At 38.3% G+C, this 27,396-nt stretch overlaps 2 protein-coding genes across 2 annotated transcripts in view; both read left to right on the top strand.

Moving 5' to 3' along the window:
* The first annotated feature begins 7,308 nt into the window (after positions 1-7,308).
* slc22a3 (solute carrier family 22 member 3) lies at positions 7,309-12,497 on the top strand. Its single transcript, XM_028438662.1, has 11 exons — positions 7,309-7,743; positions 7,864-7,967; positions 8,048-8,202; positions 9,097-9,265; positions 9,349-9,469; positions 10,298-10,401; positions 10,493-10,707; positions 10,800-10,908; positions 11,688-11,800; positions 11,890-11,989; positions 12,064-12,497. The coding sequence occupies exons 1-11, from the start codon at positions 7,345-7,347 to the stop codon at positions 12,110-12,112; spliced, it is 1,638 nt and encodes a 545-aa protein (XP_028294463.1). The 5' UTR covers positions 7,309-7,344; the 3' UTR covers positions 12,113-12,497.
* Positions 12,498-15,169: 2,672 nt separating this feature from the next.
* Positions 15,170-27,396, top strand: part of LOC114456334 (afadin-like) — a 25,655-nt gene continuing 13,428 nt past the window's right edge. The window contains exons 1-11 of the mRNA XM_028438024.1: positions 15,170-15,262; positions 16,630-16,822; positions 16,945-17,051; positions 17,129-17,235; positions 17,309-17,391; positions 18,930-18,971; positions 19,069-19,274; positions 20,476-20,621; positions 22,248-22,342; positions 22,421-22,692; positions 24,518-24,661. Of these exons, the coding sequence (XP_028293825.1) occupies positions 15,170-15,262; positions 16,630-16,822; positions 16,945-17,051; positions 17,129-17,235; positions 17,309-17,391; positions 18,930-18,971; positions 19,069-19,274; positions 20,476-20,621; positions 22,248-22,342; positions 22,421-22,692; positions 24,518-24,661 (1,488 nt within the window). The remainder of the gene's footprint in view (positions 15,263-16,629; positions 16,823-16,944; positions 17,052-17,128; positions 17,236-17,308; positions 17,392-18,929; positions 18,972-19,068; positions 19,275-20,475; positions 20,622-22,247; positions 22,343-22,420; positions 22,693-24,517; positions 24,662-27,396) is intronic.

The following is a 27,396-nucleotide window of genomic DNA, read 5'->3' as shown; positions in this document are numbered from 1 at the left end:
TTTTCGTCTTCCAATCTGATCCTTACACTCGTTTTTTTTTTTTTTTTTCTCAAACCACTTCCGAGTAGGCACAATTTAACCTGATAGCGTAGTCCATCAAGAGTGGATAACGCTACCTTACCAAAAACAGCATCATAGTAGGCTCTCTCCAGACGTTACTAAAGTTTGGATTTTACTGTTGATTTAGAAAAATAGCACATCCAAGCAAACCCATTACGATCAATCATGGACCACTACTGGTCCATGGACCCCACTCTGAAAAGTCTGTGTTTATTTCAGAAACAGCTGTTTGTAAAGAACCCTTATTTATCATCTCATCAGCACATTTTAGATACACCTCACAACCTGAAGATAATGGCTTTTCCCCGAGGTATCACCCTATGAAATATTAAGACTATTAAGGACACTTTTCAATGCAATCATCATCTGTATCACTTGCAGGTTTCTTGACGTTGGTTCAGACTTGGAGGTCTTATTAGCTAAATATTAATAACAAGGCTAAGATTATTTCTTGAATTTATTACATATGAGTAATATTGTGTTTATAAATTTTCACATATGTACAAATCTATATTAAATAGTAACACATATTTTCATCATTGGGCCTATTTTAGGGGGGCTGAAATATCTCTAAAATAATAAAATAAAATATAATATAAAATAAATAATATTTTTTTATTTTATTTTTTTACAAAAAAGAACCAATAACTTTGATAGAATTTACACCCCAGCACCCCATCAGTCTCCCTACCTACTGCTTTAAAAAATATCCAACTAACAACCTAGTGATGCCCGGGTAACATTAGAATTGAAGCAACGTTCGCGATTGAATTTGTGGTCTTGAGGAAACGTAAATAAAGAAATCCAATCTAGAGTAATCTTCTTATAGTTGGCACTACTGAGGCATCTGTGAGAGTTATTTGTTAATTCCAGCCAACTCCATGCATCAGTGTAAGCTAATAGTGGTGAACGTGAAGGAAACCTCACTTAAACTCTTATTGCGTCAAAGTCTATATATGTACATTCTCTGAAAAGTAGATGCACGAAAAGCAAGGATAAAATGCAAAGTTTTACAATAAGACGATAGTTCTATTTAGGGTGTGTTGTTTCATTAAGCATTGACATGAGAAATAGTGAATTAGGGAGTTTAAATTTGTGCTCCCTGAACTTTGAGGGAAAGTGTTGTGGTTGTTCCTGCTGTTGGTGGAGGAAAAACAACACTAAAGCCCACCTTCAACCTAAATGTCTGCAGGATTAGAGTGTGTGGTAGCTCAGTGTTTGAAAGCCATCACATCTTTTTTAGGAACTGGAAAGTCTCTGCTGGAAGTCACTCAGAAGCAGAGCGGGGAAGGTAAGCATTGTTTTGTAAGAGTCAGAATAGCAACACTACTGTGCTGGTTTTGGCAGGAGATTAGTGCTTACGCCGTGACTTCTGTCAATCTTTAGACCTCAAGAACTAACCTCTGCAGACCGTTACACACTAACTTTGTGCATATGTTTCACACAGGCTCATCAGCTACATAACAGAGACCACATCAGAGACAAACAGTCAGTGCTGGGTTTGATTGAAGCAGGTGCATCTTCATATAGCATGTAAATAAAGACGCTGTAAACAACACGAACAACAATAACCTCCAAAAACTGTAGTTTCAGTTTAAACGTATCACAGACTGTAAAAACGTCTAGATTCTAACATGGTTAAATTCAGAGGTGAAAGTAATGGATTACAAGTATTCACATTGCTGTATTTGAGTTGCTTTTATAGGTACTTGTACTTGTATATTTCTAAATCAGTACTTGTACTTAAGTAATTTCTTACATTTCTACACCTAACTGTTACTGAGAAAATTCCTTTTTTGGTTTTAAAATGATCAACTGTCATTGTGAAACTACAAAAAATGAAGTGACCAGACAACAATCAAATGCATCACATTGTAGCCGACCAACCAGATTAAACGTAATGCACCACATCAAAACAGCATTGAATGGAGGTTATTTTCTCAGTTTTAGAGTTCATAAATGTTGTTAGACTTAGAGCCTGATATTTTTTTTTTTCATTTTGAATTGAATTCATTAGTGAGGATGCTGGAGTCATCCTCACTATTGTAATCTTTGAACTTCATTCTGGTTATTTTTTTTTTTTTGTCGTCTTTCGTCATTCTTACTCCTACTACTCTTGCAATTTTCAACCGATTCCAACAAATTTGGTGTGGAAATGTTCAAATATTTTCTGACCATCATGCTATGCTTTTTTCTAACTTTTCAACTTTTTCAACCATTTAACTTTTCATTTTCCCATCCACACTTTCAACATTTTAAACCTTCAACTTAGAACTTCAGCTGTTCAGCCATTCTTCAACTGATTTCAACCATTCAACCTTTTCAAATTATTTCAACCTTTGATGGTAATGACAGTGGTGGAGTAGCAAGATTACATACCAAATAGTGTGCAAAATTGTGACTAGTGACTATCGGTAGGGAGTGGCATTGGTAACTGTCTTACTGCTTCTTTAACACATTTCAGCAACAAGATCATTGATATAATTGTGCTGTCTTTTTACTGTTCAGTTTATGATCAAATCTGATAACGGACTATGTACTAGTAATTTTGTTGTGAAATGTAGCTATAGGCTCTTTCCTTTTCAATGCTGTTAATGGTAAGTTGCTAATCGTATGGTTGAGAAAGTATTTGCAATATGATAAAAGATGATTCATGGAAAGGTACAGACACCTAGCGGTGTGTGTGTGTCTGTCTATGGAAAATTGACTTCATATCCTCCTTTTGCTGCGTAAACAGGCGCCTGATGCAGAGGCTGTGCATGCACCTGGTTATGGATATTATTACGTTGCTTGATCATAGATGGTGATCACGAATGTATAGATTTTTTGTTTTTGTTTCTTTTTCTTCTATTTTTTCATCAATAATTTGTAAATGGGAAACTGAGGATGAAATTTTATCTCACGTCTATGCAATGTCAAACTCAGAGAGGATTAGTAGTTATAATCCATATGTAAATGCTGTTGTCCTTGATGCTGTTTTGAAGATTTTGTAAGAATCGAACAGAGGTGGGTAGAGTAGCCAGGGTATTTATTCAGGTAGGAGTAATGTGGTTTTGAAGTCCTTTTACTCTAGTGGAAGTGGAAGGTGGTGACCTGGACAGCTACTCGAGTGGAAGTCAAAAAAGAAATACTTGAAGAAAATGTTACTTGAGTACTGTGAGTACTGAGTAACTGTTAGAGCAGAAAAATCTGATTATTTTCAATGACGATATAAATTGTGCGAAACAAAAGATAAAATAATGTGGAAATTGTGATATTCATTGTGATACTTAAGTGGATGTAGCCGAGTACTACCCACCTCTGGAATCGATTATGCTGTTCTGATTTCTTATCTTGGATACAGACCATATTGTGCTGTATCACCTGGAAATGTAAATGTTAACTACTTTTATTAGCCTACTCCTTTTTTGAGCTTCTATGACTGAATAATGTGTATGTTGTAAAATTGAAATGTGAATGTTGTGTGTAAAAAAATGAAATAAAAAAAAGTTAAGAATGTAAACTGCTAAAAAAAACACCTTAACTAAACTAAATGCGAGGCTAATACTATTACTAGGTTATTGCTAATGCTATAGGTTAATGTTATTGCTATGCTAATGCAGTGTTATTGCTAATGGTAGGTTTAATGCTAAGGCTAGGCTAATGCTAATCCTAAACTAATGCTAGATTAGTGATAATGCTAGGTTAGTGCTAATGCTAGTTTAATGCTAATGCTAGGCTAATGCTAATGCAAGGCTGATTCTAATGTTAATGCGAGGCACATGCTAATGCTATGTTAGGTTCTTGCTAATGCTAGGATAATGCTAACACTAGACTAATGTTAATGCTAAGCTAATGTTAGGCTAGTGCTAATGTTAAAACTAGGCTAATGCTAATGCTAAGCTAATGCAGTGCGGCACAGGCCAGCACCTGCATCCTCACTTGCATTTTATTCAGGAAAAGCAAATATTGTAGTCGGTATTATTTTTATTTTAAAAATAATTGTACATTTTGACAAACATTTTTTTTTTATACAGATACCTTTTTGGAAAATAATTTAAGTTCCAGTTGTGCAAGATTACATTTCTTTGTTTTTAAGTTTATACATGAGATGTTTACTGTATGCAAGGGAACCGTGGCAATATTTATTAGCAAAAATAAACGTGGGGGTGAAAGTAACTAATAACTTTTACTTTAAGTGCTATCAAATTGAACTACTTTTTACTTGTATTTGAGTAATGTATGCATTACTGGTACTTGTACTTGGGTACAATTTCTACCAACAGTACTTCTACTTGAGTAGTATATATCAGTACTCTTTAGACCTTTGTCCGTGTGCAATTTTATTGTCCAATAGATAAATATTGTTTAATCTCATTAATACTTATTAATAAACAGCAATTTATTGCCAGCAAACAGTGTTGCTTTTGGTCTGAATAATGGATTTAAATTCTTCATATTTTTAGGCATTGTTTCTCAATGATGACATAAGTTTCTGTGCATGGTTTCAATCTGTGTTTGGATTGGTTCGACACTGCAAACTCCATCCTTTTATGTGAGCATGCACTGATCCAAATTGGAAACTGCTTCTATATGTTAACGTTTGGTTAGGTCAAGCCTGCTAACGGAGAAATATCCTGGATATATTTATCCAGCTCTATAGTTCAGGGCTCTACATTGAAGGACATTTTATTTGTATAACCTTTTCATTTACAGCTGTCAATGATTTTGGCTTAAGACAAACAATTTAAAGAGGCCAAAGTAAAACATACCATGCGATGCTCAGCCTGTAATTCAATAAGTATAAAAATCACATAACAGACAAACATGTTAGGAAACTGTGCTACATAAGCACTACCACCATTTTCAGTTTTTTGTAAACGCACTGTAAATCTTAGAAACGTGGATTACAGAATGACCGTTTCCCTGTTTTGGTTAATGTGTATGTCATGTTATGCACCTGAAATGCCAGAGTCCAGGGTCAGTTAATAGCAGGTCTGTAAAGTTTGGTCTCATAAAGAGGTATGTGAGGAGTGAGCACAGAGACATTTTTGATGTGCTGTAGAAAATATTTCAAAATAAGTCAGAAATGTCACTTTTTAGAGCATTACTATGAGGGTACTTGTGGTACAGGTGACTTCATCCTTTGGACACAAAGTCATTTTAGTATGTTTCCCAAATATTTGTAACATTGTAAGTAATGTAAGTAAGTAATGTTTTGTCACTTTGAAAAAATAATAATAATCCGACCAGACCACATCGCAGCCTGTTGTGTTACCTATTGCCACCTAGTGGTGTGAAACTGTATGTCTATGAAGGTTTGACACAATGACAAGGTCTCACGAAGAAACGTGTCGCTGTCATGTAAATGCCAATTTCAGTTTTTGTCCGTGCTGCCATGATTTCCAAATTTTTGTGTGCTGCGCGACACTTTCAACCTGATACTGTTTTTCTGGAGCAATTCCATTGAGTGCCAATCTGACACGCAAAACTCCCAGACTCCATGGATTACACTTTTTTGCTGCCATCCTCACAAGATCACCAACAAAAAATAATGGTGGCCAAATGCTTCCTTTTTGTGCGTGAGTTGATGACTCTACGGTGTGATGATTATCTGAACCAATCAGTGTCTGCTTTGTGCCTACGTCAGATTTTTAGACTAGGGCTGCATTTTTTGGAACCTCAACAAAGCAGGTACTAAAAAAGGCAGCACCAGGTACCACGAAGGAGGTACTTTTTCCCAGTGAAAATGGGAAAAAGGAGAGTAGAGCCGATTATTAGCACCATTATTAGAACGTTTCATTCAGGATTTGGGTTCCAGTATTTTTAAATGGGGTGATAAGTCCTATTTAGTCCGAGGCAGCATGACATGTCGTGACACACATATGAAAATACATTGTGTCACAAAGCAAGAAAACATTATGTGCTGCCCAACATAAAGAAATATTGTACCCTAAAGTCTGTATTACATGAAGAAAATCGTGTTGCCACATCTAATGAAGTTTTGTCAAAGTCAGTTTCACAAATTTTGTGAGACTGAGATGGCAATGCATTTACAGCAGCACAACTTTAGGCCAACTACAGTATGTTATGCTGCATGGCCTCCCTGAAGCAACAGTGTCGCTTTTGGTCTGAATAATGGATTTTAATTCTTCATATTTTTATGAATTGTTTCTCTGCATGGTTTCTCTCTCTTTGGATTGGTTCAATACTGCAAACTCCATCCCTTTTATGTGAACATGCACTGATCCAAGTTGGAAGCTGCTTCGATATGTTAAGGTTTGGTTAGGTCAAGCCTGCTAACGGAGAGATATCCCGGATTTATTTATCTGGCTCCACTTTTTAACATTATTACACAAACAAATAAAAAGAACAAAATAAGATACACTGTTTGAGAGTTTGTCTCAGTTCCTGCATTCTGTCAGTGTTCACACAAGTTCTTTCCAGTTTCTTCTTTCAGTCTTTGTCGCTGTGTTTAGCCTTGAATAACATCCATTTCTCCCATTTATTGTTCATCTGCATTTCTTGTAGTCTCAAGCAATGTGTCAGTTTTTCCATGATGTAAATTTCCTCTATTGTTTCTGTCCATTGGTCTTGGGCAGGAGGATCATATTGTATTATTTTAATTATTAAAATAGGTTGCATTTTTTCCAATGGTTTGTTTTGTGTGACAGAATTGCATTGTTTTGTCTTGATATTTCAAATAAACAATAATGTGCACACACTGTGTATAGACTTAAAAAAAAACAAAAACAAACTTTGTTTATTTTTATTTATTTATTTGGTGACCTAAAGCTGGCCCTGGTTTAAACTACTGATATTAAAAATATGCATGTCAGCATTATACACTGCAGTGTTTGTTAATCCATTTCTAAGGTATTTGCAAACTCTCTCTCTCTCATTGTGCTCAGATTTTAAAAGATGCTGTGTTTAATTTTTTTTCAGCACTTGTAAAGCATTTATTAATGAAGCCACACAAAAGACTTTTTAAGATCCCAGTTATCAAAAGAGCTCTTGTTCAATATATAAGTTGTGTGTATGGAAAAAATATGAACTCGGTCAATACTGGTGGAGTGAAAGGTTTTCAGGTTAGAAAAAGATTCACGTGTGTAAAAATCATAGAAGGTTTTCCAAGGAAAGATAACACAGACTTCTCAGAATCGTTGATTAGTAAACCCATGACTAAAAGTAGGAAGGGACTTTGATCCACACTCAACTCTATAAGAACTCACTTCTCAAAGTACTTTATTGACTTACGGTTTACTGTGTGAGTCCACTCTCCCTCTGTTTTGTCAAAGAGAAGAAATGGCAGACATGGACAGACTCATGGAACAGATTGGAGACTTCGGGCCTTTTCAGAAGAAGATTGTTGTTCTAGGTTCATTACCGCTGGTCATTTTTGCTTTTGTACTCATGGGGGTTGTTTTTATAGGACACACTCCTGGTCACTGGTGCTGGACTTCTTCATCCGAGCATCTCAAAGAGAAATGTGGCTTAACTGAGGAGGAGGTGCGACAAGTGACAATTCCTTACAGTGAACAGACCTCTTCCTTTAGTCGTTGTCAGAGATTAGCTAATGACTGGGACCAAGACCAAATCAAGTGCAAAGAATTAGACTGGTCTCTGAGTTTAAATGCAAACCAGTCTGTGGCCTGTGATGGAAGATGGGTGTTTGATGAAAGCCACAGCAGTATTGTCTCTGAGGTGCGTTCTTGTTTTTTCTTAAGGTTAGAAGTTCATTCATAAAGCGGCATTTGTTGTCGGTGGATAATTATATGGCAAAAGCACTAGAAAAAATAATCTTGAATCCATATTTCATTTCAGTTTTCTTTGGTTTGTGGAAAGTCATGGCTTGCAGATCTGAATCAGGTTTTCCTGGCGTTTGGATTCTTTATTGGTGCTCTTGTTACCGGCTACTTGGCAGACAAGTTTGTTCACTTTATCCTGTTTTGATACACCTTAAATTTGAATATTAACACGAATTATAAAAACTCTTTTTCTTGCACAGGTTTGGAAGAAAGTCCTGTTTCATTGCATCAATGACTGGCCTGGGTTTGTCTGGTGTTGGAGTGATGCTGTCACCATATTACCCACTGCTACTTGGGTTTAGGTTTCTACAAGGCTTTTTTGGAAAGGGAGCATGGACGACATCATATGTGCTAGGTATGTTGAAGTGATCATCAAGTATGAGGTATTCTGAATGAATCCTGCTTTGTATTATAATTTCTTCCTGACAACTTAAAGGCACACCGCAGACTTTTTGACTTAAAAAGTTGACCCATATGAGTTATTTTAAATGATTCCTCCGGCCAATATACAGCGATTGACAGTATCAATGCTCCGAGCGGAGCTTCCCTCTTGAAATACCGACTATGTAAGTTTGGAGAGACGGATCGTCTTTGGCCAGGTCATGTGACCTGGAGAATGCCTGGAGAACGTTTCACTTTACGACAATCACGTGACCACAGGCTTGGATATACATAGTTCCCACATGACGTCACAACATATAGGCATTTCCCGACCTGGTGCCATTGTTGTGGGCAGCTAAAATTAGTTTAGCCTCTGTTCACAGCCAAAAGAGCACAATATGGTAGTTTCGTGTTGGATTAATGGTGCACTAATCGCCGCGATAGTTCAGTTAAACGTGGATTCTTTAGTAAGGGAAGTCGGCAAGTCAGATCCGTAACTTCGGGATGAGGATTGGCTCTCAGGGCTGGGTCAGTCGAGCTAGAGAACGAAGCGAGGCTGGGCTTGCGCCATGGCTGGAGGAGCAGCCACCGCCGCCCTCCCCTCCCCGCCGCAGGAGACCCGGTGCTCGGCCAGCGTCGCTATGTCGGAGGCGCTCCCCCCCTACTCCCTGGCCTCACTGCCCGACTGACTGTTTGTTGATTTTTGCGGCAGTGCTGCAACGCTTGTAGCCACTAGGGGCGCTTGACGTGAACGTTACAAGTCTAGCGCCCCTAGTGGCCAAAAGTTACACAGTGTGCCTTTAAGTTATGTTTTTGAAAGTATGTAAAAAGTTGTTCCTAACAAAGTCTTTGATCTTCTTTCACACAGTGATTGAGTTCTTTGGGTCAAGGAACAGGAAGTCAGTTTCTATGGTCAGTCGGACTTTCTACTCCATTGGCATGGTCATCATGCCTGGCCTGGCTTACTTTTTGCCATCATGGACGGCTCTACAGTTGGTCATGAGTCTTCCTTGCTTGCTGTTTATCTCATACTACTGGTAATATTGCCCTTTTGCCAAAAAATGAACCAGGTTTCATTGCAAAAAGCCAAGTTCATACATATTGTCTCTCTTTTGTCAAGGCTTGTTCCTGAATCTCCACGTTGGCTGTTTTCACAAAAAAGGACATCAGAGGCGATGAAAGTTGCAGAGAACATTGCAAAATACAATCAGAGATGTTTGCCACCTAATTTTCAAGATGATGTAAGCTAACAGTCAGGGTTGGGGTCATTACATTTTTCTGTTACAATTACTTTTTCAATTACCCATGTTCATTGACAATTCAATGACGATTACAGTGACCAGCATTTTTCCCCGATTACAATTAATTTTTATCCTCATAAAGTCAATTACAATTATGTTCCCAATTACTAAAGTTTAAATTACAAATAATCACAACTACCAAGCTTGAAATAACTAATCTGATAAAAGTTAACCTTCCTCTTGTGTTAGCTTTCCGTTAGCGTCTCTTACGATAATGGGTCCTAAATCAGCTGTAAAATACACTAAAAACATTTATCTATCATCTTACTTTTTTCCTATCTATTGGTTACCTTGTTAGGCTTCCTAATCAAAGAAAATATAAATTTAACATTTTTGGTGTGGGCATCCGAACCTTTTTTGTGTCAGTATACCCCTCGATTTCAATGTTTTTAAAATGGTAAAATGTGGGAAAGCTTGATATGAAACATATTTTAATAATTGTTAACTACATATATGTAGAACTGTACATAGAACTGTATCACTATTCCCCAGTTTTACATTAAATTATAATTGATTATTGAATTGTCATGGCAATCACAATTACAAAGTAAATTATCTAAACTCAATTAGAATATAATTACAATTACAACATCAACATTTTTTTACAATTACAATTACAATTATAATATATATAACGACATAATTATAATTTATTACCAATTACGTAATTACATTTATATTTGACCCCTATCCCTGCTAGCAGTTATAAAATATTATTTTACTTTGAAATTTTCACAGAAAGAGATTTACTACTTTTGTATTTTTCAGGTGGTCCTGTCGGAGGAAAAGAAAGACATAAACTCGGTGTCAATAACAGACTTGTTCCGGACACCAAAAATACGAAGAAACACATTAATTTTAATTTATGCCTGGTTAGTCAGAATGCAGTATGTCACTTTATCATGAATGATATGAATCACAGCTAAAGCATGTTTTGACCATCACCTCTTGGCCGTGATTCAGGTTTGCCTGTACAGTTGTGTTTCAAGGCCTGGTGATGCGGCTGGGAATCACCGGTGATAACTTCTTTTTGGATTTCTTTATCTCTGCCGTGGTGGAGCTCCCTACAGGATTAATCTTCTATCTGTTGGTTGACAGAGTTGGACGACGCTCCCTATTGGCTGTCACTAACCTAACTGGTGGCATTGCCTGCCTTGTCGTCCCATTTGTGCCCATTGGTTGGTAGAGCTAAATGAAGATTGAAAATCCAAGTGATGGTATTTCCACCTGAATACTCACATTATTTTTCTCCCCCCCCCCCCACACACAGATTATAACTACCTAAAAAAGTCGGTTGCTATCATTGGAAGGCTTGCCATTGCAGTTGGGATTGAGACTCTGAACTTTGCAAACGCCGAGATGTACCCAACACCTCTGAGGTGTGGAGCTGTAGGGCAAAGATTTGTTTTCATTGTGCAGTGAAATGTAGCATTGAGCGTAAAAATGAAAGCATCCACTAAAAAGGGCTGGCTTATCTAAACACAATTATTATTATTATTTTTACTAATTTAATAAACTATCACATGGTAAATCAAAGGCAAGTGTTATTGTGACATCTAATGAAGTCTGCTAGATAACTCCAATAAATTAGCTTCTACTAATTAAACAGATACGTCATTAACTTAATTGTTAAAAAGCACATTTTATTGAAAAAACAGTTATGGCACAGATTTCATGTAGAATTGTTATGTAAATCGTCTTGTTGTGTAGCTCTGTCAACCCTAGGTTCTTAAGAAGATCATAAAGGTTAAGCCGAAATCAGTCCTGTACACAAGTTAATGTTCATATTTTAAACTCAAATAATTTCTAATACACTTAGTTGGTTGAGTTTGAGGTTTTTGGGAAATAATTTTGGCTGCTGAAAATACAGCGTGGTCTCTTTCATTCACTATAGCTTGCAAAAAAAAAAAAAAAAAATACGGCAATTGATTGGTCTCTTGAGGCTATGCTAATGTTTACATGCATGTGATATTTTAGGATGTTTTTTTATGCAGTCAGAGTTTATTGAAATTGTGAGCTACCTTCAAAAATATGTTGACAGTACAAATTAGCATGTTAGCACTGCTAAATTCCTACCCGTTGTCTGAGAGCCCTGCTGTAGAGGCACCAACACACCAACGCTTTAATATTTCTTCATGTTCTTTCTTTTCTCTCATAGGAATTTGGGTTTATCAGTCTGTTCGTCTGCCAGCGACTTTGGAGCAATTCTGGCCCCATTTGTGCTCTACAGGTTGGCTAGTATATGGCAAGAATTGCCACTTTTTCTTTATGGTAAACTGCTCCTCTACCTACTAGAATACATTGGAAAAAATCCTAATTGTACAATGCTGAGAATAGATTTTTAAATTTGCTGTTTGCAGGTGTGATGTCCATATTGTATGCTGCTTTGGTGACATTGTTACCTGAAATGAGAGGTGTTGCCCTGCCTGAAACCATAGAAGATGTGGAGAATCTGAGAGGGTACTTAAAAAAAAAAAAAAATGAGATTATAAAATTATTTCAAGTTGAAAGTATGTTTATCTACTTTGTTACAGAAAAACTGAGAAAACAAAGAATGCAGAAGGGAGCAACTTGGTCTTATGATGACAGAATACATCCTTGAAGAGCAGGACCACATGCATTATCTCTTAAGTTTGCATTAGCACTGCTGTCCTGCTGCAGTCATTGGACTAAATAAGGACCCGAAGAGGGAATCTGGAATGGTGGTGACAGATGACTTGTGCGTTAGGCAACATATTTCCCAGGTGCTTAAAAAGGCATTGGGAGCAACGTAATGTGAGGATTTGAAATCAAAGACGTTTTACATCTTCAACATCTCACACCTTGGCACTGCTAATTTTCACAAGTAAAAACTATTTATATCAATGCCAATGGCGCAATGTCACCTCAAGTCTGCAGCCTATTGGGTATTTATGGAAATCGTGTTACACAAAGCAGTTCTCTGTTTTATTTTGTTTATTTACTTAAATCTGGATTGTTGAATGTTTGCCAAATGTTTTATGAAGCATCAATAAAATGGGTATATCCTAGTTTTACCCCTAGAAATAATAAAATGCTCAAAGTATGAGTTAAGGGGGACATATCATGGTTTTAAATCCTTCCTTTTTAGATATAAATCATACAGTTGTGGTCTATATAAAGCGGAACTGCAATGCTTGGGTCTGAATTCCTCATTATTATAGCTCCACAGACCCCTTTTCTACCCCTTTTCTGATGTGCTTCTGAGAGTAACTCGTTTTGGTGCGGTCTCTTTAAATGCAAATGAGACACTTCATACCCCGCCCCCTCTCCAGGTTCACCTCCACCCTGCTCGGCCATTTTTGTAGTTTGATAGAAGAGATATGGCTATGTGGCGGCGCAGAAAAAGTTTATTCACACGTTATTTACACAATGTCAACAAAGGAATACTTGTCCATCCAGCCTTACATGTTTGAGCCAGAGTCGGACCCGGTGGAGCGAGATGAAAATGAGAATGATGAACCTGCAGAACCCTAACAAGTGAGCTAACACAAGCACCGAGCTAACGCTAGCGCCAAGCTAACATCACGAAATGCATTTTAATACAGTCTTTTTGGAGACAAAAACGACAAAATGAAATGACTAATGAAAACTTTAGACTTAAATTAAATCACGTAGGCCATATCATCAAGGATCTAAAACGAGCACACAGCGCTAACATATGAAGACGGTGCAACTGCTAATGCTAACAAAACAATGACAGGGACGTCTTATCATCACACTTTTTAGTGTTATTTACAGCTTACCGAAGTGCTCTGTTCGTCGTCTCCAAAGATAGAAGGAATTGAACCCTCAATCAGACAAAGTCTTTTGGCAAATCCTTCTTTATACTGGTGGAGGTTGCTGAAGCAGTCATCCTTGAAGTGCTGCGCGCACACAAAAATGACCTTACCCACAGATGTGGGTACATTTCCGTGAAAAAAAATACTCAACCAGGCACTTTGAAAAGGTTCTGATGCTGGGAGACGGTGTAATGAAGCGTGTGGGTTACTACATCCAACAACCAAACATTTTGACTTATCCTCTCATAACTTCTGCATCCTGGAGCTTGGACTACAAAATAAAAGCGAGAAATAAAAATGGCGGATTGCTCGAAGTGTTGGGCCTGGAGTCGATGTCCTAATTTGGCAGTTCCGCTGACGTTAATGTTCAAAAAACGTAATAGAGAATCGAAAAATCGAAACAAATTGAAAAATATGACCAAAACAGAATATAAAGATATCAACGGAGCACCTGAAGAGATTAATTTGAACTTTTCTGTGCTTCTAAACACTCTAAATATACAACAAAATGCATTTAAGGGCTAAAAAAGTGGATTTAGCATGATATGTCCCCTTTAATGAACACTTTCATAATATTTCAATTTTGTGGGTATTTTCCTATGTGAAAATATTGTTGGCTTCTGCTAAAAAGTATTAATATACATTATCGACTGTTAAAGTCAGTGCAGTCAGTCTTGTTTCAGTTACTTAAAGAGTAACTAAACCTCAAAACCACCTTTTTATTGCTGAATACACATGTATTTGGGTAATAAGTAGTGCTGCTTATTGATCTGGTCCAAACCCCAACATTTTAGTCAAAGTATTTCAATTTGGCATATTTTGTTGTAAAATGTCAGAGTAACTGCCCTCTATTGGTTGAAACCTGGCTATTACTATTTCATTTTTCTATTTCTAAGAACAAGATTCTTGGAACCATTTGTGTCACAAACAAGTACTGTTTGCCCCGCCCCTCCAATAAAAACTAGCACCTGTGGTGAGGAGGTTGCATTGACAGAATTGTGAATAGAGAGGTATAGTGAGTTTTAAGTAGTTAGCATAGCATAGATCGTTCTTTGTAGATTTTATAGTATAGCCTGGGCGTGTCTTAACTGCTCCAGGAGAAACGCCCGTTTTTTTTAAAAAAAATGTCCCTTTTGTGCCAGGTCAGCGAAAACCTGTGGGTTTAGTTACACTTCACAATATCAATTGTTCCATTCTATACATGGTTCGGTGAAAATACATAAAACATGGGTAAAATGGTATACAATGTGGTATATATACCAATTTTCATTCGTACAATATCCCTCCGCCAGCTTTTGTTTTACCCTGAAAGCTTGGGAACAGCCAACAAAAGCTGCCCCACATACAAAGCACTGGCTGAATGGACAAACATGTTATAAATTGTATCCAAATTCACTGGTATGCATATTAAGTGAGATTCCCTCAAGCGTGAAGATCCATGTTGTGAAAATCTATCATGGTGATGGTGGAGACATGATTCTTGAGCGATTTGCTACAGCCTGCATCTTATGTGGCATCACTAAAATACAAACACATTCAAATATCTGATTATGTTCTATAGTTGACCACTGGTAGCAGTGTTTATTGCTGAGATGGGAACTATTTTCCTGTGTCAGATGTATGATTAGGAAACAGTTGGCCTCACATAACAAAGATGCACTGACCTGTTAAATGAGGGCAAGGGGGCGTGGGAGGGATGTGCTCAGTGGGATGAAGAGGGCAATCATGTTTAAGAACCCACTGCAGAGGATAATACGTTTATAAGGAACTACATTGAATACTAACACAGGAGCTCGAATTCCTCTCATTAGGACACTTTGTGAGTATCTGATTAGTGAAAATGCCAGAAGACGATCGAGATAAAATAGCCAAAGTCATCCGACAGTGGAACAACACCAGAATGGACCTGTTTGAAATCAGCCAACCTGATGAGGTAAGTCACCCAGCCATTGGAAGGGTCAGTAGATCATTTAAATGTCTGCAAACTGCTTCCATGCAGTCAGTCCAAACAGCAGGATAACTGCTGGGTAATATAGTAAAAAATTGAAGATGCTGAAGAAATTAGAAGACAGTAGCAACAGTCCATCTATGTATCACCTATGGAATAAAAAATAGGTTTTATTGCCAAACATCAAGTTGAAAACCAATGCATTTTTGAGAATTTTGTTCCTGAAAGACATTTTTCACTTTACCGAGTCATGAGTACAGAAAAAAGGTAGTTAAGTCTGAACAGTGGCAGGAGTTTCTCTGTCATGGACATTGAAATCATCATGTTATGTTTATTTTTTTATTTTTTTGTGAATTACAACAGAACAGCACCAAAATTATTTGGGAAAAAGACTTTTAATGCCAATTTATTCTAAGACTTGTCCAGCTTGGAGTAAAAACATCCCTGACTCACGGTAGGAAATAGAAAGGGTGGGGATGAGTTGTTGATTATTTTAAAGTAGATGTGCATGTTGTGCTTATTGTGTTGTGTAATAAAGCCAGTCTGGTGACAAGTGAGAACCTTAGGTATATTATCGTATATTGATATGGCACTTAGAGGCCTTGCTTTAAATCCTAAAAAGGCTCAATTCAACTTCTGAAAAGTGATTTTGTCAAAATACTTAAATCATGGTTGAGTTGTTCTGCATTGCAATCTAACGTTGCTTTTTCACTTCCATTATGATACAGATTTTGTAACCTTGTGTATTGGTGATACCGATAGCAACCCGATATCGGCGCGAATCAATAATACTTTAATTGCCCTTTTTATAATGTGGAATGTTAAAAAAAAAAGGCTTGATCGGGTGATATTATTAGAACAGAGAACAATAGTCAGCAACAGCAGGTGCAGGTAAGAAAAACTGACCCATTTAGTTGAAGTGCTGGAGCGGAATCTGGAATAAACTGAATCAGAGATTTTAGATGCAGGCCGATAATCCGATAAACTTTTTTTTTTTTTTGTTAATATCAGGCATATCCAATATCAACATTACATTAAAACACCCTTGATTGACATGGTTCAACAAAAAAAAGGTTCTAACACAATGATAATAAAAAATGGCACAATGGTAAATGGACATGGTTTTATATCACACGTTTATGACCACTAAAGTAGGCCCAATGCGCTTTGCCAAGCAAGGATGCCAGTCGACCATTGGGAGCAACTTAGGGTTCAGTGTCTTGTTTTAAACACTTCGACACACAGACAGGTATAGCCTTAGGATTGAATCCCCAACTCTTCGATGAAGAAGTTGTCCATTCTACCTTGACAACCAGTCGCCCAATCACCAACTCTCCTTTGAATTCTGTCAGAACCTGCAGTTTCACGGTGTGATGCGCTTCTACTTTGAGGACCATGTGGAGGGAAACGTAGCCACCAAGTGTCTGCGTGTCTGCAGTAACTCTCCTGCTTCTGAGGTCATTGAAACTCTTTGTGAGAAATTCCGGCCAGACATGAAAATGCTGACACATAGATACTCCCTGTATGAGATCCACTCCAATAAAGGTATGCTGGTTCTATATTTTGTTTGACTGATGATTCACCTCTTGAACAGAATGCAGTGTCCTGGTATTAACAGTGGTCAGTCCCCTAAAAAAAACTTTTGTTGTGTTTTGCATGTGGGAAAGAACATAAACTGGATCTGGATGAGAGGCCACTAATTGTTCAACTAAACTGGAGATTAGACAACAGAGAGGGACATTTCGTGCTCAAAAAAGACAAAGACAGTGTGGAGGTAACTGGTGACCTGTCTATTTGTAATTTATGTTGAATACATAAAAGGATGTTAATCTATTCTGCTTTGTGTTGAAGAATAATGCTCATGAGAAAGACAAGGGAGGTGTGGTTCAAAAATTCAAGAGGACGCTGTCAAAAAAAGGAAAGAAAAAGGAGAAAACTATAGCAGAGGATGAAAGGGGGTAAACTTCTGCCTTCATTTCATCCAACTTTTCTCCTACTGTGTAAATACGCTAAATTTGAATTCAAATGCAGGTTGACTGAAAGTCCTCTAAACAGCAGCAGGATATGTTTGTCTGAACCTGAGAAGCAAAAGGAACAGAGTCCATCCCAAGAAGGTAAATTATCTATAAAAGCGCAGAACAATGGAAGTGTGAATGCAGTTGATCCAGGTAAAGGGTACCCATGTGTTTAATGTATTATCAATAAACAAAATATGTGGATATTTTTTATAAAAAACGAATTAAAATACCTTTTTTTTTTTAGAAGGATTTTATACCTTGGGGCATAAACTATAACCTTGCCTGCAAGATGGATTCTCCTGGTGCTCACAAACACCAGAATCCATCTTGTGTTGTTCCCGCTTTTGCCTTTCTAAACCGACCCGAAACAGTTCGAACCAATCATGAGACAAAGGCAGAAGCGCCAAAGCAAAACTGGCGCATGGGCAGTTGCGGGGAGAGGAACTAGCCGGGCTACCGCTATTAGCATAGCTCTGAATCAAAATAGAGGAGGATGAATGTGTGGAAGCTGCTATAAACTCCGTTTTTGAAAAATCCAGCATTTTCTTTTTGAATGAGCAACAGTGAGAGGCACTTTGTGCATTTTAGGACAGTAAAGACGGCAAAGCGGAGTCCTGTAGCAGCGTCTCTGCGGCGCATGCCGATGACGACGTTATCATTTGTTACCGTGTGATTGGCTAAAATAAATCATGGCAGACAGGTGCTTTGCCCAATGAGCTTCAAGCATTCTGTTCATGTCCCTCCCTGGTTCCGAAAGGATTCGCCAGACACAGACCCAGATCGTTGTGGAGAACTCGAGTTAGAGGGAGGGCTACGCATCAATCTGGCTATTGCCAGGTTACATAAACTATGAAGAGACGTAGTTTCAGACAGTTTATGACACACTTTAGATGTTTCCATTCGGACAAAATTTGGTGGTATGCGAAAAAAGCTTCCACCGGAGCTGCTACGAGAGAGATCAGCGGGCTAAGCTAATGGGCACGAAGCCAAAGTTACGCCTGAAATCAGACACAGTCGCAACAGAATCTCTCCACAGAAAATCTCAAAACAGCTTGTAAACATACTTCACAGTTGCTCACCACATTTGTGCACACCAACACCTAACTACACAGCCTTGTTCCTGCTGGTAACAACAGCTCTGTCCGTTAGGCTAATTGTGATGCTGAGTCGGCGCAGGGCAGCATAGAAGAAGCAGGTATTGGTGAGAAAGGTGATATTTAATCCTCTCCCAACGTACAACCTGGATGGTGCACTTTCATCACTAAAGGAGAGGTTACAAATGGCTGCGTAGCGCTGAGTGCCAACAGAAAAACTGCACTTACCACAATGTAAACAGAGCTGTTATGCCTCAACCTCCCACAATGCCCCATTTATTTAAAGCGACATGCTATGCTGATCAACGAATGTGCATCATATCCTGACCAAAATGCGATTCTCCATTGTTAGGCCAGAAGATATGAAATCCTTCAAAAAAGTCATTTTAATGTGTTTTTTGTAAAAAAAGATGCACATATTTTGTTTCGTGGTAACACATTAAACACATGTATTGCTATACAAATTTTCAGTACGGGTAGCCTTTATTGTGAGCAACCTGAATGTAACCCATATTGCCCTGTTTAATCTTAATTTTTTAGATCACCCAGGATTACCAGTGGGAATCGACTTCTGTGACACGTGTGAGTATCAAATAAAAGTCCTATTTATCAGTAAGGGGGACATGCTGGATGTCACCTCTTTCTCTCATCCCACCCTTCTGCTTCTTTCCCATCCCAGCCGAGGACTCCTTCCTGTCTGCTGTCATCAATTACACCAACAGCTCCACAGTTTATTTTAAGCTCTCACCTGCCTACATTCTCTACGCCACGGGCATATTTGCTCTGCAGCGCCATGACAGACGACCCTCTCCGCCCTCGGGAATTGCCCACGACGTGACCTCCGTCAGCAACAAGATGGCAGCCATGATGGGAAAGGTCATTCAGGCAAGTCCATGAAATCCTCTCTTAGACATGTGTAGCAATGGTAAAAAGTGTTCAACGTGTCAATATTGGCTTAAAAGTGAGGGTGAATTGGGGTAATGTAATTCAAAAAGTAGGAACAATTAGTTTAAACTGGCAAATAATGGGCATTAAAACCGTGAATGTGGTAAAATGGGCAAAAATAAGCATGAAATATGGTGAAAAAAGGTTAAAAAGTGACAATAATAGGTCAACATGTAATATTAGATGGTAAAAGTGGTGGAAAGGGTTTATAGGTGTCGAAAATGTGCCGAAAAGGCATTGAAATTTGATGGAGGAGCGGCAGAAATGGGAGTAATGTAGCAAAATGCATTACTCCCCAAATATGGCAAGAAAAAGTGATGAAAATAGGTTAAAATAAAGCAAATTTGTTGTAGTTGCAGAAAAATGGTAAAAATAAGCAAAAAGATTATCTTAGTTTCTTGAAGGCATCTGGCAACCCCTCCCAGTGTCTCGCGACCCCAAATGGGGTTCCAACGCCAAGGTTGAGAACCCCTGTTTTAAAGAAGGACTTTATGGAGTCTGTGATTGAATTGCTGTAGAACATCACGGGTTGATGACATGTTGTGGCAGAGCAGCTTTTTCATTGAGTTTCCTTTGTTTTTCTGTGTCTGTGTCAACTTTAGGAATGTTTGAACAAACTCCTCTTTGTGTCCTTTTGTTTTTTTCGTGGGGGGGAAGAGAAAGACTGTCTGATACACATGCATGGGATATATTGAAAGCCCAGATTTTCAAACTGTAATTTAATTAATATTCATGATTTTCTCTAAAATATTAGCAAATTAAATTGCTAATTATTGAAAGTATAGTGTTCTCAAATCCTTAATTATAAGAGTTTTACATTATTTGGTCTGGACCCAAAAGTGGGTCACATGTCATAATGAAAGACCCTGTGCTTTCATTATGATGGTAAAGTAAATGTAAGCTTCTTCTAGCTACCGGTACTAATAATATATACTTTTCCAACTTTGATTTTAAGCTTTGAGTGTTAAGATGAATATATTTTTAAAGAATACATTTTCCTACAAAAAAAAACAACAACAAACCTTTCTTCCACAGCTCCTTATGTGATAAACAGTGATATTATGAAACATGTATTAATGCATCTACATGCAGCATATCTGCCAGATTAGTTAAGTGCTTCTGCTCTATTTGTCCTTCTCAGAGGCAGAGGGAGATTGCAGGTGCTCTCGCCTTCTGGATGGCCAACACCTCTGAGCTCCTGAACTTCCTCAAGCATGACAAAGACCTGGATCCCCTGACTCAGCAGAGTCAGCTGGACCTGGGCCACCTGGTTCACAAAGCTTACAGGTAGACTTTGAACCATAAATCATCCTAACATGCACACAACAAATCAACCATATGTGGTACAGATTTGCAACTTTGACCGAAATGTAGGCCGAGTACGGAAGAAACTTTTGTACATTTAAACGCAAAATATGAATTTCACTCTGTTCAGACTGTCCAACACAAACGATCCACACAAAAATTGAACCTACAGTGCATCAAAATGTTTGACTGTAAGTGATATTGTACACATATTTAAATATATTTTCAGTGTTTATCAAAAAAAAAAAAAGTTGGAGTCAATGTAGATGATGGATTATTAAAAAAAAAAAAAAAAAAAAAAAATGTTCGCTGCATTTTGAGTTTCACTTTAATGCCACTGTACAACAATAGCAGTTTATCACTTATGGAGCCAATAAAAAATGTGTGTATATTTCCAGATTTTTTTTGTTTAGTTACTGAATTTTTGACAGCAGTTTGAAATCTGCCTTTAATCGCCAACAGCTGCTGTCTTGCACACAGGTGACTGGCTTAGTTGATTAGTGAAGCTCCAGGTGACATTTCCATGTTTTAATTAGCTCAGAAACTTAAGCCCTATTCGCACGGGATTAATTTTACCTATGGACCACATGTAATAAATAAATGACCCCCCAACGTCTGCTTTTTATGTGGCGCATTCACACGGGATAACCAAAGCCTGAGATTTTGCTGAAATTTACGAACATCTGAAAACGTGAAACAGTGTGTGAGTTGACGTTAAAACAACTTTGCTGTGTTACTGCTAGCGCTAACCAGCTGTATTAAATAGAAGGCTACAAACAGAAAAAAATTAAAAATTCTTACTGCACAGTGCAAAGCCGTATGTGATCTACAATTTGCTTCTGATATTGCTCCTTCTCTTCAGCCTTCTCTTTTTGTTGCCGTACGTTTCTAAACACTCTAATGCAGCCTCCATTCTTCGCCAAAAGCAAATAAACATGCGTCCCGATGTCACTATCTGTGTTTACCTCGTACTAAGATAATTATGAGCATATATGCGCATGCGCACTACGGGAATATTAATTTTTGCTAAAAAAAATTATAATTCAGTTGTGTTTATTTTTGTATTTATTGGATTAGGTTAGGGTTAGGGTTAAGGTTAGGGTTAGGGTTGCATGCGTGTATATATGCTCATAATCGATCTAACACCGGAAACAAAACAACGCGTAATCACGCATCAGATCCCCCCATTTCTGTGCAAATCACAGAAACGCCTATTCGCATTGGATTAGGATTATCACAGGACCTCAAAATTCAGCAAAATAATTTGCGGGGAAATTTTTACTTTACAAATTACTGACATGGCCGATTCACACGGGATTAACATCACAAACATTCTCCGCAATTACTACAAATCGCATGGGGCCCCTAGGTAAAACGAATCCTGTGCGAATAGGGCTATAGATGATGCTTCTTGTTGTTCAAGATTGTTAGTTCAAGCCTCACCTCATGCAACAATTTTGCCTAAATTAGCTATTAGGCCATTAGCAATAACAATTTGAGCCTAATCCTTACACAGGAAGTTGAAACCACTATCAGGAAGTAGCTGCCTCAGGAATGAAGTGGATTGTGATCACGTCAGCCGCATGTTGTGTTCTAATCCCTCTACAGTTTCCTGCAGCAGTGCTTACAAGAGGAGTTAAGGACACATTTACCAACTTTTCTGATTGATCCAGAAAAACACGGTGCACTTCCACCTGGCATCGGTACATGTCTGATTATTTATGGCTCAATCATGTGCATTGTACTCACTGTACACTTGTAACACTGTCTTGCTCCTATAGAGATGGTGCTGAACACGCTAATGAACACCATGGCCCTGATGCGTCGCAGTCAGGTCAACCCCGCCCTCACCATCCAGCTTTTCTCCCAGCTCTTCCATTTCATCAGCACCTGGCTCTTCAATCAGCTCATGAGTTCAAACAGCAGTGCTTCAGGCCTGCGCTCCCATTACTGGGGAGCTGCTCTACGCCAGAGACTCAGCGCCATTGAAGGATGGGCTGAGAGGCAGGGCATGGAGCTGGCTGCAGACTGCCACCTCGGACACATCATCCAGGTGTGCAATACATACCTGATTAGAACCTACCAAACACTTGTAGAACAGCTGTTTCTAACCAGGGAACGTGTGTTCCTTAGAGCAAACGTTCTCAAACTTTTTTGTCCCAAGTGCCCCCTTTTTCTTATTTCTGAATCCAAGTACCCCCTTTGACCGACTACAACATTTTGCATAGAAAACGATTTAAAAACAACTATAGAGCATAATGACAGAATGAAGGAGTGATAACACACTTTGTAAATAATCTCATTTTGTAAATACGTGGAATGAAACAGTATTTAGTGTAGGGATAAACCAATATGGATTTTTTAGGGCCGATGCCGATACCAGTTTTTTTTCCCATCAGCCTTAGCCGATGACCGATACGGACTGCCGATTTTCTTGAGCCGATATTTGGAGCCGATACTTTGCTCCCTCAATTTACATCAGCAAAATTACACAATCATGATAACAAAGATGAATTACAACGACAAGTAAAAAATATTTAACAAATATTAAAAGCAGGTGATGTAGAACAATATTTCTGCTCTCTGTAAATAATGCGGATTGGTTAAAGCAGCAGCCTGCATCGACCAATGCCGATACGAAAAATCGGTCGATAATATCGGCCGGCCGATGTATCGGTCTATCACTAATTTAGTGCAGCGGTTCCCAACATTTTTGGGATCGTGACCCCTTTTTGATATCAGAAATCTCGACCCTGAAGACCTTTTTTAGTAACACTTTATAGTAACTATCCATTATAAGTAGTTAATAGATCAATAATAAACTGTAATGAGTCATAAATTGCTTGTTGAATATTGTTTGTTAAGGATTTATAACTGTGCTTCATCAATTAGTAATAGATCATTAATAAGCTATTTGTAAACTACTCATGAATGACTTGTTGAGTATCAGTTACAATGTTACATGTAATTTACTCACTGTTACGTAATTAGGAATAGATGCAACTTTAGAATAACGTCCTAATGATGTACATAAAGTTTTAATGGATACTAAACAAGTCATTAGTAAGTAGTTTACTAATAGCTTATTCATGATCTATTACTAATTTATATGGTATAGTTATAAATCATTAACATACAGTTAACATGTAATTTATAAATGGTTTACTAACAGCTTTTAAGTTATCTATTGGCTATCTATAAGGCACAGTTATAAATCATTTACAAACTGTTAGCAAATATTCAACAAGCAATTTATAACTCATTTATGAACAGTTTATTAGTGATCTATTTACTTATAATGAATGGTAATTATAAAGTGTCACCCATTTTTTTTTTCCATAGTTAGTTTTTGATCATGTTCGTGCTTTTATTCTATTTTATTGTATTTTAATCGAACTAGATTCATGAAGTGAAAATATAAAAATACAGATTTTGTGTTGTTTTAATTAAAAAAAAAAAAGAATAATAATAATTATTACATTTAAAAAATCTATTTTGATTTTTCAGAAAATTCAGGTCACCAAATTTAAACTCCAGGTGACACGACATGGGGAAAACACTGATTTAGTGACTCCTGAGTAGATTTATTTCTATAGTTTGTATTATTTCCGGTCATGCCTGGGGTGGGACCAACACTGACACTTTATTTGTTAATTTTCCTCTCTCTCTCTCTCTCTCTCTCTCTCTCTCTCTCTCAAGTACCCCCTGAAGTGCCATCATGTACCCCTAGGGGTACATGTACCTTCATTTGAAAAACACTGCCTTAGAGCAATCTGAGCTCAAATATCATGTTTCCTAAGTCTTCGTTTTCATTCACAATGTCAGAATCCCTCCTTTTAATATAAGCTTTTAAAATAGCTCCATCTGCCTGTTTCTAGGCAACCACACTCCTGACCATGAATAAGTATTCAATGCAGGATGTGAAGGACATCCAGAGTACCTGCTTCAAGTTGAACTCCTTGCAGCTGCACAAGCTGCTCTCCAGCTACCTCTGCGCTACCAATGAGCCTCACATCCCTGCTGTGAGTACTTCCAGCCCCGCCCCTTTCCCCTCAAAGCCAAAGCATCACAACACTTCTGACACTAATGACAACAATACATGCCTCGTTGAACAGATTTAGAATTTGGGTTGTTTTAAGGGCAGAACAAGACAAAGGATTTGCTCTGAGATCAACTGAAAAGCTTCAACATAAGCTCTGCTGTAGTGATTAAACAGCATGAATAATTTACCATGATGAATATGTCTATAAATTATAAATGAAGCATGCTGAAGCCACTTGTCACATTATCCCAAAGCTTCAGCTGAAGTAATTCTCTGAAATCTTACCATGACTGACTTCCTAATGTGGGTTTCTCAGTAGGTCAATGGAGGAAATACTACATCGATGGTTGTTGTGCAGGTGGCCAGTGGCCAGCAGTGTTAGCTAACAGCCCGTATTGAAGTTTGAATCAAGGCCAGGGCATTTCTCTGAGGTTTCTGCATGTGTTGATGTGAGCTATTTTTACAGCAGTCCATGTGCAGAGAAGAACAGGCTTTGTAGGAATGTTACTGACTGCTTCTAAAGATGCTACTTTCGGATCATTTTATTAGCATTATCTCCGTTTAAAATGTTAGTAACGATTTACTTGAAGTTTCATACATAAGGCTGACATTACGTCATTATCATGAATAAGTTGTCATGAAGGCTGTCATTAAGTCTTGTTCAATAAATTATAACTCCTTACGCTAAATTTGAACACCTTTGGTGCTATGTTGGAATTTTTTAGGTTAGGTGGAGGGATCTAGTGGGTTTAGGAAGGGTTTGGGGTTAGGGTAAAGGTTAGGGTTATGCTACGTTCACACCGGACGCAGCGCAAATTTTTGTGACGTGCCTGGGCATCAAAAAACGTTTTTCCCCTGTTCTCTTCATGTGCGCGTCTGAAGTGAATATAAAAGACGCCAACCAGACTCCCTTTCTTTTCAACATCAACTGTGGAGGACCCGAGTAAAATCACTGCGTTTTACCTATAATTTACAGATAATATTGTATGGAAGTATTGTACTTTTTAAAAAATATATATAGTATATTTTTGTATATATATAGTGTATAAAGTTAGTACACATGGCAACTGTAAATATATGTAAGATAAATGTTCATTCACTGACATGTATCATGTGACTACCCTGTTCAATCATGCACACTACAAAAACAGGTGTGCCTTAAAGCTGCAACTCATGTCTGATGAAGGGCGGTCAGCCCGAAACGTCACGGTTTTTTGGTGTAAATTAAAACTGAAATTGGGAGCTAACCTTGTAGTTGCGCGAACCTTTTTTCTTTGCGTCTTTGGACCTTTTGATCCAGCCTCAAAAAAGAGGCAAGTGCGTGTTTTTTGATTGTGCTACTGAAGTCATTGACAACAAGGACTCTGATTGGCTTTCATGCCTGTGTGTCGCGTGTAACATTTGCTGGAGTTCAATAATTTCAACTGAACCGACTGACGAATGTCACGGAAAAAACGGGAGCGCGCATGCCACAGCCAACGCTCTTGCTGTGCGAATCCAACCGTGCCGACCAACAGGAGAAGAATTCACCGTGTCTATCCCTTTGACTTTACATGTAATCTGGCCACGCAAACTTTTTGCGCCGTATCCAGTATGAATGCAGCATTAGGTAGGGCTAGGGTTAAGGTTAGGGTTTGGGGTTAGGATAATGAAGGGTAAGGGTAACAAATGACACTTAATGACAGCCTTCATGACACCTTATTCATGCTAATGACAGGTGTCATGTCATAATAATGAAAGTATAATGTCAGCCTTATGTATAAAACTTCATGTAAAGGGAGCGCTAGTGAGCATGCTTACGGAGTAGACGCATCTGCCACAACTCCTACATTATTCTAATAAATTCATATTTTTCGGACTTCGCATCTTTTCAAACTTCAGCGTTAGGCTCGCTTAGGGGCCCGTGAACCTCGCAACAATGTCCCAAAGGTCTCTAAAGACCACAAAGTAAAGTAAGGTGTCAAAGGACATTGCCTCAAACTCAATGGCTAACTCAGAAGCAGATGCTTTTGCTAACTCCAAAAGCTTGGAAGCGCTAGCAAAGGCTATAGGTGCTATACAAGCTTCAATCGATTCCTTTCTGAATGAAAACCGCATGGCTATTGCTTCGCTACACTAGACGCTTAACACATACGGCCAACTAATTACCAATATGGAGGAAGGACTGAACGTATTTGAAAGAAGGTTGGACACTACTGAATCTTCACAGGCACGGTTGGTGAAAGAAAATGACATGCTAAGAGAGAAGGTAACATACTTGGAGAACTATACCAGGAGACAAAACATTTGTGTTGTGGGGATAAAAGAAAATAAAGAGGGACAACGGCCAACAGAGATAATTACAAATCTGCTAGTCAAGGTACAGTATTTGGTGGAGAAAGTTTTGAGAAACCCCCATCCATGGACAGAGCTCACAGAAGTGCAGCTCCTAAACTGGGAGAGGGCGACAACAGAACACAACCATTCATTGTGAAGCTGCACCACTTCCAGACCAAGGAGCTGATTCTGCGACTTGCATGTGAGAGAGGCCCCCTCACCTAGCAGGGCTCCAGAATCCACATTTTCCCAGACTTAAGTATGGACATAAACAAACGACGTGCCGCCTTCCTCGAATCCAAACAGAAGCTCCATGTCGCCAACATTAGATTCGGCCTATTCTACCCAGCTACGCTATAGTTCACCCACAACAACAAACGCTTGAGATTCACGGACCCC

The sequence above is a fragment of the Gouania willdenowi genome, chromosome 22, assembly GCF_900634775.1.
Source record: "Gouania willdenowi chromosome 22, fGouWil2.1, whole genome shotgun sequence".
NCBI classification, from domain to species: domain Eukaryota; kingdom Metazoa; phylum Chordata; class Actinopteri; order Blenniiformes; family Gobiesocidae; genus Gouania; species Gouania willdenowi.
The sequence above is the reverse complement of the archived record's forward strand: the minus strand, read 5'-3'. Positions and strand labels throughout refer to the sequence as shown.

Excerpts from the sequence above, each read along its gene's own strand:
- slc22a3 (XM_028438662.1), top strand. The coding sequence starts at position 7,345 with ATGGCAGACATGGACAGACTCATGGAACAGATTGGAGACTTCGGGCCT. Across the intron at positions 7,968-8,047 it reads ACCGGCTACTTGGCAGACAA|GTTTGGAAGAAAGTCCTGTT; the intron begins GTTTGTTCACTT and ends TTTCTTGCACAG. Across the intron at positions 9,470-10,297 it reads CACCTAATTTTCAAGATGAT|GTGGTCCTGTCGGAGGAAAA; the intron begins GTAAGCTAACAG and ends TGTATTTTTCAG.